Raw genomic sequence first — 12,609 nt, forward strand, 5'->3', positions numbered from 1 at the left:
TGGATGCTGCCAAAGGCCCCAGAAGCCTGTCAGAAGGCCCCTGTGCCACCCCCCACCCCGGACTCCACAGTCTTACCTCCTCCTGGCCCCTGACCTTTCTGGGTATCGAAAATGCTGGGCTGACCCAGCTGGCTGAGGAGGGGGCTCCCACTGCTGGGGGGCTCCAGGTGGCTCAGGTGGAGGTAGGATGGGTACAGCCCGCTGGGCAGGTGGGAGAAGCCTGTAACAGAGAAAAGAGAAAAGCTGGGCCGGGCCAATTTGTGCTGCCCACCAGGAGCTTCCTTCCAGCTCCTGGAAATCAACTATTTTGGCAGGCAACCGCTGGTGCAGGGCGCTTCGAGGTTTAACAGCAGCTCCTCAGGGCATTCCCCTGCTCCCCAACCCTGGGTCTCTCTCCAGGTCCAGGCAGCCCTCATGGGAGGATGGGGTCTCCAGTCCCCACAGGAAGAGGATCAGAATGGATCCAACTAGCAGGGCCCGATAACAGTCTACCAAACATAACCGAGAGCTTTGCCACTGTCATCCTCATTTAAACCTCAGAAACAACCTACGAGGAAGAGACTTAATGTCCTTACTTTAAAGATGAGAAAATTCAAAGAAGGCCACTTGCCCAAGGAGATACAGCAGAGCTGCGTGGCTTTGGACCAAGGCCATCGAACCCTGCAGCCAGGACTCTTAACCTCAGCCTAACATGGGCCCTTTCTCTGCTGTGTGACCCCAAGCTGGTCACCTGTCTTCTCTGAACCTCAGCGGACCCAGCATCTTCAGCTGCTGGGTCTCCCAGGCAGGAGCTGCCAGGAAGGAATTCCTCCCACCAAAGATCCTCCCCGCCTCCCCAAAGGCCCCCCACCAGCAATGCCCAGCATCAGGACCTGCTGACTTCAACTATTCAGAATTTTGTTTTTTTTTTTTGGAGACAGAGTCTTACTCTGTGACCCAACCTGGAGTGCAGTGGCAGGATCTCGGTTCACTGCAATCTCCGCCTCCTGAGTTTAAGAGGTCCTCCTGCCACAGCCTCCCGAGGAGCTGGGATTACAGGCGCCTGCTACCACACCTGGTTAATCTTTGTATTTTTAGTAGAGACGGGGTTTCACCATGTTGGTCGGGCTGGTCTCGAACTCCTGGCCTCAAGTGATCCGCCCACCTCAGCCTCCCAAAGTGCTGAGATTACAGGTGTGAGCCACCACATCCAGCTCAGAATATTTTAAAAATAAAAATAAACAGAAATGTCCTTTGCAGGACAAAGAAGGAAAGGGTAGCCATGGAGAAAGGAGAAGTCACCTAAAAGAGCACACAGAGGCCAGGCATGGTGGCTCACACCTTTAATCCCAGTGCTCAGGGAAGCCGATAGGGGAGGGCTGCTTTAGCCCAGGAGTTTGAGACCAGCCTGGGAAATATAGCGAGACCCCATCTCTAGTTTAAAAAAAAAAAAAAAAAAAAATTAAATAGTTTCTTTATTTTTTGTTTTTTTTTTTGAGACGGAGTCTCGCTCTGTCGCCTGGGCTGGAGTGCAGTGGCCGGATCTCAGCTCACTGCAAGCTCCCCCTCCCGGGTTTACACCATTCTCCTGCCTCAGCCTCCTGAGTAGCTGGGACTACAGGCGCCCACCACCTCACCCGGCTAGTTTCTTGTATTTTTAGTAGAGATGGGGTTTCAATGTGTTAGCCAGGATGGTCTCGATCTCCTGACCTCATGATCCGCCCGTCTCGGCCTCCCAAAGTGCTGGGATTACAGGCTTGAGCCACTGCGCCCGGCCAGTTTTTTTTTTTTTTTTTAAAGGACACACAGAATGGCAGCCCCAAGAGGCAGGCAGGTGCTAGGGTGTTGGGTAAGGGTCCTGATTCTCCACCCGAGCCCAGTCCTATGGGATCCCAGGCCTATTAGAGATCTCTCAGGGACTCAGGTACCCCATACCTTGTTGCCCTGCTGAGGCCAGGGATGCAGGACCTGTCCCTGGCCCACTGGGCCTATGTCTTCTCTCCAGCACTGCCTTGTCAATCATGCCATTGACAACGCCCACAAACAAAAGGGCTACCTGATACCTGTTCTCTCATCCAATCATTCAAACAGCACTCCCCGGCTGGGCTCGGTGGCTCAAGCCTGTAATCCCAGCACTTTGGGAGGCCAAGACGGGCGGATCACGAGGTCAGGAGATCGAGACCATCCTGGCTAACACAGTGAAACCCCGTCTCTACTAAAAAATATAAAAAACTAGCCGGGCGTGGTGACGGGCGCCTATAGTCCCAGCTACTCCAGAGGCTGAGGCAGGAGAATGGTGTAAACCCGGGAGGCGGAGCTTGCAGTGAGCTGAGATTCAGCCATTATTGCACTCCAGCCTGGGCGACAGAGCGAGACTCCGTCTCAAAAAAAAAAAAAAAAGGCCGGCGCGGTGGCTCAAGCCTGTAATCCCAGCACTTTGGAGGCCGAGACGGGCGGATCACTAGGTCAGGAGATCGAGACCATCCTGGCTAACACGGTGAAACCCCGTCTCTACTAAAAAATACAAAAAACTAGCTGGGCGAGGTGGCGGGCGCCTGTAGTCCCAGCTACTCGGCGGGCTGAGGAAGGAGAATGGCATAAACCCAGGAGGCGGAGCTTGCAGTGAGCTGAGATCTGGCCGCTGCACTCCAGCCTGGGCGACAGAGCGAGACTCCATCTCAAAAAAAAAACAAAAAACAAAAAAAAAACAGCACTCCTCGCTGGTGTGGTGGCTCACGCCTGTAATCCCAGCACTTTGGGAGACCAAGGTGGATGGATCACAAGGTCAAGAGTTCGAGACCAGCCCGACCAACATGGCGAATCCCCGTCTCTACCAAAAATACAAAAATTAGCCAGGCGTGGTGGTGCATGCCTGTAATCCCAGCTACTCAGGAGGTTGAGGCAGGAAAATCGCTTGAGCCCGGGAGGGAGAGGTTGCAATGAGCCGAGATAGTGCCACTGTACTCCAGCCTGGGTGACAGAGCGAGACTCCATCTCAAAAAACAAAAAATTTTTTTAAAATACAACCAATAAAAAACAAACAACAACAACAAAAAACCAGCACAAGCACCAGGTCTCTGCTCTCCCGTCTGTAAAATGGACCTAATGGGCTTAATAGGCCAGGCACAGTGGCTCATGCCTATAATCCCAGCACTTTGGGAGATCAAGGTGGGAGGATCGCTTCAGCCTAGCAGTTCAAGACCAGCCTGGGACACATGGTGAAACCCTGACTCCACCAAAACAAAATACAGTAGTTAACTGGGTGTGGTGGCGTGCACCTGTAGTTCCAGCTACTCAGGAGGCTGAGGTGGGAGAATGGCTTGAGCCTGGGAGGCGGAGGTTTTAGTGAGCCGAGATTGCACCACTGCACTCCAGCCTGGGCAACAGAGTAAGACCCTGTCTGTAAAAATAAGGGCCTAACAGTCCCTCCCCCAGGCAGGGCTGGCTCTGAGGCTGAAGTGAGCTGAGTGTGCACTAGGCTGTGGTAAGCACCCTGTGTTTGTGGTCATTACTAGGATTTGTTGGCCAAAGAGAAAAGGAAGTCTCAGGGAGAGAGAGGGAAAGAGCTGCTGGCAGATAGGCCCGAGAGACAGGCTCTTCTCGTCCAGGCATCTGCCTTGGCTGGTTAAAGTAGGAGGCTCAGATGGGACCCCAGCCTAGAAGGCCCCCTCTCTGCAGGCCAGACACCCTCGTGCCTGGATTCAGATGCCTTCCCTAGAGTGTCCAGGAGGAGCAGACTCGCTGACCTCATCTGTACAACGGGCAAAGTACTGTAAGGACTGGATAGGGTCCTGTGGCTGGGGACGCCTCTGGCTGAATCTGTCTCCTCCTGTGCTGAACACAGTAGCCACAGGATTCGGGATGACGGTAAGTACTCGGTCGGACCTGACCCCACCGGAGGAAGGGGAGGGACAGTGGCTGGGGAGGGCCGGAAGAGCCCTAAGCCTGCAGCAGGAGCTCCAGGGCTGCAACCTTCAAGGAACCACGAGCACCTACAGGACACCAGGGAGGAGGGAGGAGTAAGGAGGAAGGAGGTACCTAGCGCCCAACATTCAGAACCTGTCAAAGGAGGAGAGGAGGAGCTCAGACGTCCCCAGGCCCATTCCTTTGCAGGCAGAGAATGAAAGTGAGGCTCTAGAGAAATCCAGAATCTGCTCATGGCCCAGGGGAAGCCAGGCCTGCAGAGCCCCTACATTGAGGGGCATGGCTGCAGAAATGCAAAAGAAGAGGCCCCAACAGCCCCAGGTCCCCAGGCTCCGGGAAATTTTTTTTGTAGAGATGGGGTCTCGCTATGTTGCCCAGGCTGGTCTCGAACACCTGCCCTCAAGTGATCTTCCCACCTCAACCTCCCAAAGTGCTGGGATTACAGCTGTGAGCCACCACGCCCGACATGCTCCTGTAATTATTAATGAGCCTACCGTGCACCAGGGATACAGTGCTGAATAGATCAAACCAGGCCCTGCACTAAGGGCTCACTCCGGTGGGAAAGTGGGGGTTCATGAAGGATCAGATAATCTGTCATCACAAGCAAGTGATGGAAGGGGGTGGGGAAGAGGGGGTCTCTGAGCTGAGCTGGAGGAGGAATGGAAGGTGGTCTGTGGCATGGGGTGTCAGGCTGGAAGGAAAGGGAACAGCTCATACAAAGGCCCTGTGACTGTGACAACAGGAAGCCCTGAGCATTTGAGAAATGACAGGGAGGCCAGGTGACCTGGGGCCCACCAGACCCAGCTCAGTGATTGACAATAGAGGGGCACATGAAGTGGCCAGAGTGGCTGGGACGTCAGCCCAGCAGCCCTCAGCCCCGACCCCAGCATGCTCCTTACCTTCATGGGCATGGGCGGCCCACAGCTGCACCATGGGCAGGTTGCTAGGGGTTGGGGAGCGGAAGGAGAGGTCAGAGGGCAGTGGCACCGGGCTCCCATGGGATGAGGCCGAGGGCCCCATCCCGCTGGCCACAAAACTGCCCAAGAAGGCCTCGCCTGCAGAAAGAAGTTGGGAGGACCGTCAGGTAGCCAGCCAGGCCAGCACCGCCACCCCAGCCTACCATCCAGAGACCCCCGCCTCTCCCCAACTGTGTGGAGCTGATGCTGGCCAACTGACCAAAGAGGGTTCCCCTGCTCCGGCCCCACCTCTGGGCCGCAGGATGGGCCTGGGTCAACCCAAACAGACCCAGGGCTTGAGAAAGCACAAGACGGCAGGAAGCCCCCAACAGCAGACCCTCAGCCCTCGGCACCCTGCACCCTCGGAGGAGGGCCTTCCACCCCTGCCACCCAACCAGCCCAGATCCGGCGTGACACCGTTCTCCCCATCTGCAGGGGCAATCTTGAAGTTGGTGGGGCACTGGGACTTCCAGAGGCCACAGGGGAAGGTGGTGGGGGACTCACAGGCAGGTGGCTCATATGCTGAGCTCTGCAGGCCGAGAGGACACCCACCCTCCAGCCGGAGAATGACCTCCCACGGCAGCCCTAGCCAGCCCCGTGTGCCCATTTAACAGACAAAGAAAGTGAGGCTCAGAGATGGGAAGTGCCAGGTCACACAGCCAGAAAGCAGGGACTTGGCACCACGGAGCCACAGTGGCTTAGGGAATGAATCTGTGAATGAATGGAGTGGCAGGCATGGAGGCCACTAAGGGAGCCCCGTCAAGGGCAACCCCTCCAGACAGCAGGCCCCACACACCTGGGGTCACTGCCAATAGGGGCCACGGGGCTGACTGCTGCTCAGAAAGATGATGGAAATCAGCTGGGGCCTGGGTGGAAGCCACAGCCAGCCCTGCCATGCCCCACATGGGCAGGCCCACATCGGACAGGGTGCCTCCCAGCTGCCACCACCCAGGGCACTGTCCCACAAGCCCCAAACGCCACCCCTTCTAAGGGAAGACCCTGGCAGGCCTCTGGGTCACAGGTCAGAGAGAAGCATGCAGGCCCTGGGGCAAGGCGCTTGCTTCCCTTACCAGGTCTCAGTTTGCGTATCAACAAAATGGGGATAAAAATGCCTCCCTTTGGGAATGACAAGGAAGGAAGCATACGTTTAATCACAGTAACAACATAATGAGGCCGGGCGTGGTGGCTCACGCCCGTAATCCCAGCACTCTGGGAGGCTAAGGCAGGTGAATCACGAGGTCACGAGTTAGAGACCAGCCTCGCCAACATGGTGAAACCCTGTCCCTACTAAAAAGACATACAAAAACATTAGCTGGGCGTGGTGGCGGGCACCTGTAGTCCCAGCTACTTGGGAGGCTGAGGCAGAAGAATCCCTTGTACCCAGGAGGCGGAGGTTGCAATGAGCCGAGATCGCGCCACTGCACTCCAGCCTGGGTGACAGAATGAGACTCCATCTCAAAAAAAAAAAAAAAAATTAGCTGGGCATGGTGGCGGTCACCTGTAATTTCAGCTACTCAGGAGGCCAAGGCGGGAGAATCACTTGAACCCAGGAGGCGGAGGTTAGTCAGCTGAGATCATGCCATTGCACTCCAGCCTGGGCGACAGAGTGAGACTCCGTCTCAAAAAAAAAAAAAAAAAAAAAAACCAATATAACAATAAATAATGACAACAGGCCAGGCAAGGTGGCTCTCGCCTGTCGTCTCTGGAGGCTGAGGCGAGAGGATGGCTTGAGCCCAAGAGTTGGAGACTGCGGTGGGCTGTGAGTGAGGTTTTAACACTGTACTCCAATCCGGGCCACAGAATAAAGACCTGGACTCAAAATATAAATAATAACAACCATAACCAGCCATGGCACCGATTCTCTAAAAGCTGGCATGCACCAGGCACGGTGCAGGTGATTTCAAACCCTCCCAGCAACGCCCTCAGGTAGGTGGCAGCAAAGCCAGCCCCCAGCGGAGGGATTCCGTGTGTACCCTAGAGCCACCTCCTTTAAGTCCCTGTGTTGCAGACACTGTTTACAGGTGGCACGGATAAGTTATGTGGCTTTGCAGGAGATACGGGCTCCCAGATGGCCCCGGTCCAGCCTGTGGGAGCTCACAAGCCCAAGTCCAGCCTGTGGGTTGCCAGTGCCCCCCGGCTCCCCAACAAAGGGCCTGTATACAAGGGCTCAGTGACCGCCCAAGTCCTTCTGATCGAGGCCCAGCCCGTGGACGGTGTGAGGCCGGTAGCGGCCCCCGGCGCGCCGGGCCCGGGTCTTCCCGGAGTCGGGTTGCTTGGGAATGCAGCCCAAAGCGGGTGGTAAACTCCATCTAAGGCTAAATACCGGCACGAGACCGATAGTCAACAAGTACCGTAAGGGATCCCAGAATATCCAACCCAGCTTCTTTGGGGTACACAAGGGGAAACTGAGGCAGAGAAGGGCAGTGCCTCCACCTTGGGCCCCCGAGACAGGAGTGGGCAGAGCAGCAGGGGATGCCCTGTGACCACATGCCCTGTCACTACCGCCCCATGTCCGGCCCCCAACACTCCAGTCCAGCTAGGCCCAGCCCCCTCACCGGACTCCAGCGCCAAGCCCTTGGGCCCCAGGGCCTCGGTGGCCAGTCAGTCCATCCATGCGGCCCAAGCCGGGGCAGCAGGGCCTCTGAGCCCTGCCGAGCCCCGGGCTTCCGCCTTGCTGTGGCAGGCGGATGGGTAGAAAGCTCCGGAAGCCAGCAGCCAGGGTTTGCGCAAGAGCTTACATCAGCCGCCAGGTCTTCCTGCCCCAGGCTGCACGGAAGCCTAGCGACCCAGGCCGGCCCCTGCTCGGGCTTGTGAAACCTGCCCAGCAGCACCCAGGCCCGGATGCCAGCCAACGGCTCCTGCCAGCCACAGGGCTCAACGGCACCCAAAGCCCCTCCTCCCAGGCTGGACGGGGCAGCCAGGAACCCCCAGCATCCCCAGCAAGTCAGTGCCGTTCTCAGGGCCTCAGTTTGCAACTCTGTAAAATGGACACACGATCCCTACTCAGCTAGGGCAATGAGGCCAGCACCCGTCCATCCCCCGCCCCCACCTCTCTCTCCAGAACAGACAAACTTCTCCTGGTCACATCCCCGTGCCTGCCCGCTTTCCTGCCTGGCCCCTCAGGCACGAGCTCCCAGGCCTCCTAGAACCCTCCCCCTTCGCTCCCACCTCGGGCCTCCCTGGGCCCCAGAGAAGCCCCCAACAGCCACACGACCCAAGCAGGCCCCAATTAACACTGTGACTACCCACAGCCCCTCAGAAACAGATCTGCCAGCCTCCTTGTGTATTTCATGCCTCTGTCTTCCCAAGAGTTCCCTCCCTGAGAGCGCGGACTATCTGCCTTACTTCCTGTCATATCACAGTGGCTGGAACCTGCCACCCAGGACATACTTCTATTTGGGATTACCGGATTGCTAACTGTTGTTTCTTTTTTTAGAGACAGGGTCTCACTCTGTTCACCCAGGCTGCAGTGCAGTGGCTCAATCACAGCTCACTGCAGCCTCCAACTCCTGAGCTCAATCAATCCTCTAGCCTCAGCCTCCTGGGTAGCAGGGCCCACAGGCACACATCATCAGGCCCAACTAATTTTTGTTTTCTTTTTTTTTTTTTTGAGATGGAGTTTCACTCTTGTTGCCCAGGGTGGAGTTGCCCAATGGCGTGATCTCGGCTCACCACAACCTCCGCCTCCCAGGTTCAAGCGATTCTCCTGCCTCAGCCTCCCAAGTACCTGGGATTACAGGTATACACCACCACGCCCGGCTAATTTTGTATTTTTAATAGAGATGGGGTTTCTCCATGTTGGTCAGGCTGGTCTTGAACTCCTAACCTCAGGTGATCCAACTGCCTCATCCTCCCAAAGTGCTGGGATTACAGGCATGAGCCACTGTGCCTGGCCACCCAGCTAATTTTTTTCTTTTTATTTTTTTCAGACATGGGGTCTTGCTATGTTGCCCAGGCTGGTCTCAAACTCCAGGCCTCAAGCAATCCTCCTGCCTTGGCCTCCCAAAGTGCTGGAATTACAGGCGTGAGCCACCACGCCCGGCCTTTTTTTTTTAAAGACAGGGTCTCTCTCTCTTCACCCACACTGTAGTGCAGTGGCTCAATCATGGCTCACTATAGCCTCCAACTCCTGAGCTCAGTCAATCCTCTAGCCTCAGCCTCCCGGATAGCAGGGCCCACAGGCACACACCACCACACCCAACTAATTTTTTTTTCTTTTTCGCAGAGATGGGATCTTGCTGTGTTGCCCAGGCTGGTCTCAAACTCCTGGCCTCAAGCAATCCACCTGCCCTGGCCTCTCAAAGTGCTGGGATTACAGGCGTGAGCCACCACGCCCGGCCATAAATGAGATTTCCAGTGTTTCCAGGGCCAAAGCAAATAAATTCACATTAGGATGAGGAGAGGGTCAAGGCATCCCACAACCCACAAGAGAGGCTCTAAAATAAACTCTAGGGAAGCACAGGCCATCCTGCCTTGTCTCCTTGTATCTCTACACTATACCCCAACCCCCCACAGTGCCCCCCTGCCCCACCCATTGCTCACACCCACACCCAAGGACCAAGCAGTTGCCATCCCCCTGTTTCACCAAGAAGGGTGCAGGCCGCAGGCTGTCAGGGCGCACTCAGAGTTAGGCCCAGAGCTCACTGGCCTCTCCAAAGACTTGGTTGGAATCCCTCACGCCAACCTGCGGTATGGGGGGGTCTCCCTACGTCCCGCCCTAGGCTGAGCTCAAGACCTGGCTCCCCAAATCAAGTAACTGGCTGCCGCCTGCTCACCCCGGTAATTATCTCACCCGACACCTTAGAAGCTAAGACCAATGACTGTCAAAACCTAAAACACAAAGCTGGGCACAGTGGTTCACACCTATAATCCCAGCACTTTGGGAGGCCGAGGTGGGCGGATCACTTGAGGCCAGGAGTTCAGCCTGGCAGATGTGGTAAAACCCAGTCTCTACTAATAATACAAAAACTAGCTGGGCGTGGTGGCACACACCTGTAATCCCAGCTACTCGGGAGGCTGAGGCAAGGGAACTGCTTGAACCCAGGAGGTGGAGGCTGCAGTGAGCCGAGATCACGCCACTGAACTCCAGCCTGGGTGATAATGCGACACTGTGTCTCAAAATAAATAAGTAAAAAATAAAAAAACCTAAAACACACAGCTGGGCACAATGGCTCACACCTATAATCCCAGCACTTTGGGAGGCCAAGGCGGGTGGATTACTTGAGGTCAGGAGTTCCAGACCAGCCTGGCCAATATGGTGAAACCCCCCCATCTCTATTACAAATACAAAAATTAGCTGGACGTGGTAGCAGGCGCCTGTAGACCCAGCTACCTGGGGAGCTGAGGTGGTGCGATCATGACTCACTGCAGCCTCAACCTCCCAGGCTCAAGCAATCGCCCCACCTTTGCCTCCTGAGTAGCTGAGACCCAGGCGTGCACCACCATGTACAGCTACTTTTTTTTTCAGAGTCAAGATCTCATTATGTTGCCCAGTCTGGGGTCTAGAACTCCTGGACTCAAGCGATCCTCCCACCTTGGCCTCCCAAAGTGCTGGGATGACAGACCTGAGCCACTGTGTCTGGTCTATGATTATTGTTATTATTTATGGTTACAAACCCTGGAGCTCAGAGAGGCTAAGCACCTACTACAATGTCAGAGTCCGTGACTGCTTCTAGCAAAATGCTATTTGTCCTTGCTTAAAATAAAAATTCAGGGCTGGGAGCGGTGGCTCATGCCTGTAATCACAGCACTTTGGGAGGCAGAGGCGGGCGGATCACCTGAGGTCAGGGGTTCTAGACAAGCCTGACCAACATGGTGAAACCCCATCTCTACTTAAAATACAAAAATTAGCCAGGTATGGTGGCGTGTCCCTATAGTCCCAGGTACTCAGGAGGCTGAGGCAGGAGAATCACTTGAACCTAGGAGGTGGAGGGTGCAGTGAGCCAAGATCACACCACTGCACTCCAGCCTGGGCGACAGAGTGAGACTCTCTCTCAAATAAATATTCAATTTTGAAACCACAGATAGATGGTGATTACACAGGATGAGTACACCAAATACCACTGAAGGGTGCAGTTTCAAATGGTTAATTGTATACTATGTGAATTTCACCTCCATGAAAAAAAAATGCAAGCTCTAGCCCGGTGTTGCGGCACACACCTTTAATCTCAGCACTACCTGAGGCCAAGGTGGGCAGATCACTTGAGCCCAGGAGTTCAAGACCAGCCTGGGCTGATAAAGACTCTTATCTCTACGAAAAAAAAAAAAAATACAAAAAAATTAACCGGGTGTGGTGGTGCACGCCTGTAACCCAGCTATTCTGGAAGCTGAGGTGGGAGGATCGCTTGAACATAGAAGGCTGAGGCTGCAGTGAGCTGAGATCGCATGCAGCCTGGGAGACAGAACAAGACTCTGTCTCAAAAAATATATATATTAAAAATTAAAACTAAGGCCAGGTGCAGTGGCTCACGCCTGTAATCCCAACACTTTGGGAGACCGAGTGATCTACCCACCATGCCTGGCCCAGCAATGCAATCTTCCCTTTGCAACCGCAGAGTTGCTGGGGACCCTTCCAGAAACTGTATGGTGGGCACCTAAAGTCCTCCCTGGTTCGAGTCACGGCGGGAGTTTGCATGTGATCATGGTGACGATGACAAGAGTTCCTTGCACAGCAAAGAACAGGAAGGCTTTGTCACTGTCAATGGGCTGGTCCAGAGTAGCTCCAGCCCACCTCTGCACCCCACCCTGAATCAGGTCCTCCCTCCAGATACAGGGAAGACCCTGCACAATCCCACCTGTCTATACCCTAACTCCCTCACTCCCTTCTCTTATAGCTCAGCCTTCCCTAACTGCCTTTTTAACGTTGCAATTTACCCCACCACGCCCTTTCCTGAAATGTTTTTCTCCAATGCCTATCACCTGTTATCACAGGTGTTAGTTCCTTATTGTCTCTGCCCACTTAAGACAGTAAGTTTTTCTTTGAAAGGGTGTCTGCTGCCTGTTGAAAGGAAAGCACCCAGACAGTAAACAATTGGGCATTGCTCTGTACCAATAAAACTTTCTTTATAAAAACAGGACCTGGGCCACATTTGGCCAGACTGCTCACCCCAGCATTACTAGGAGTGCTACAAGTTATTTTCTATTCCCAGTCCTATGCTGCACATAGGAGGTACTCAAGTCGTATTTATGGTAGGAGCTGGGCACTGTGACTCACGTCTATAATCTCAACACTTTGGAAGGCCAAAGTGGGAGGATAACCGGGAGTTTAAGAGCAGCCTGGGCAACAGAGCAAGACCCCATCCCAAAAAAATTTATTTTAGGACAGGTGCAGTGGCTCATGCCTGTAATTCCAGCACTTTGGGAGGCCAAGGCAGGCAGATCACTTGAGGTCAGGAGTTTGAGACCAGCCTGGGCAACACAGTGAAACTCCATCTCTACAAAAATTAAAAACAATTAGCCATGCATGGCGGTGTGGGCCTGTAATCCCAGCTACTCAGGAGGCTGAGGTGGGAGGATGGCTTGAGCCCGGGAGGCGGAGGTCACAATAAGCCGAGATCGCGCCACCACACTCCAGCCTGTGACAGAACAAGACCCTGTCTCAAAAGGATGAAAAAAAAAATAGAAAATAATATTTATGCCACCAGGCGTGGTGGCTCACGCCTGTAATCCCAGCACTTTGGAAGGCCGATGTGGACGGATCACCTGGAGGTCGGAGAGTCTGAGACCAGCCTGGCCAACATGGTGAAACCCC

The 12,609-nt window shown here is 54.7% G+C and overlaps 1 protein-coding gene across 9 annotated transcripts in view; it reads right to left on the bottom strand.

Annotated features, from left to right (window-relative positions):
- The window catches only part of TNRC18 (trinucleotide repeat containing 18), a 123,355-nt gene that overhangs the window by 88,347 nt on the left and 22,399 nt on the right, over window positions 1–12,609 (bottom strand). For 7 of the 9 annotated variants that reach the window (XM_033193083.1, XM_033193085.1, XM_033193087.1 and 4 more), the window contains 2 exons: window positions 4,803–4,958; window positions 77–220 (listed from right to left, as the gene is read on the bottom strand). In XM_033193083.1, the coding sequence (XP_033048974.1) occupies window positions 77–220; window positions 4,803–4,958 (300 nt within the window). Of the gene's footprint in view, window positions 1–76; window positions 221–4,802; window positions 4,959–7,414; window positions 7,612–12,609 lie in introns of those variants that run through there. The other 2 variants (XM_033193088.1, XM_033193086.1) reach the window with 2 other exon arrangements.

This window comes from Trachypithecus francoisi, unplaced genomic scaffold, assembly GCF_009764315.1.
Source record: "Trachypithecus francoisi isolate TF-2019V2 unplaced genomic scaffold, Tfra_2.0 Lachesis_group4, whole genome shotgun sequence".
Lineage (NCBI taxonomy): Eukaryota > Metazoa > Chordata > Mammalia > Primates > Cercopithecidae > Trachypithecus > Trachypithecus francoisi.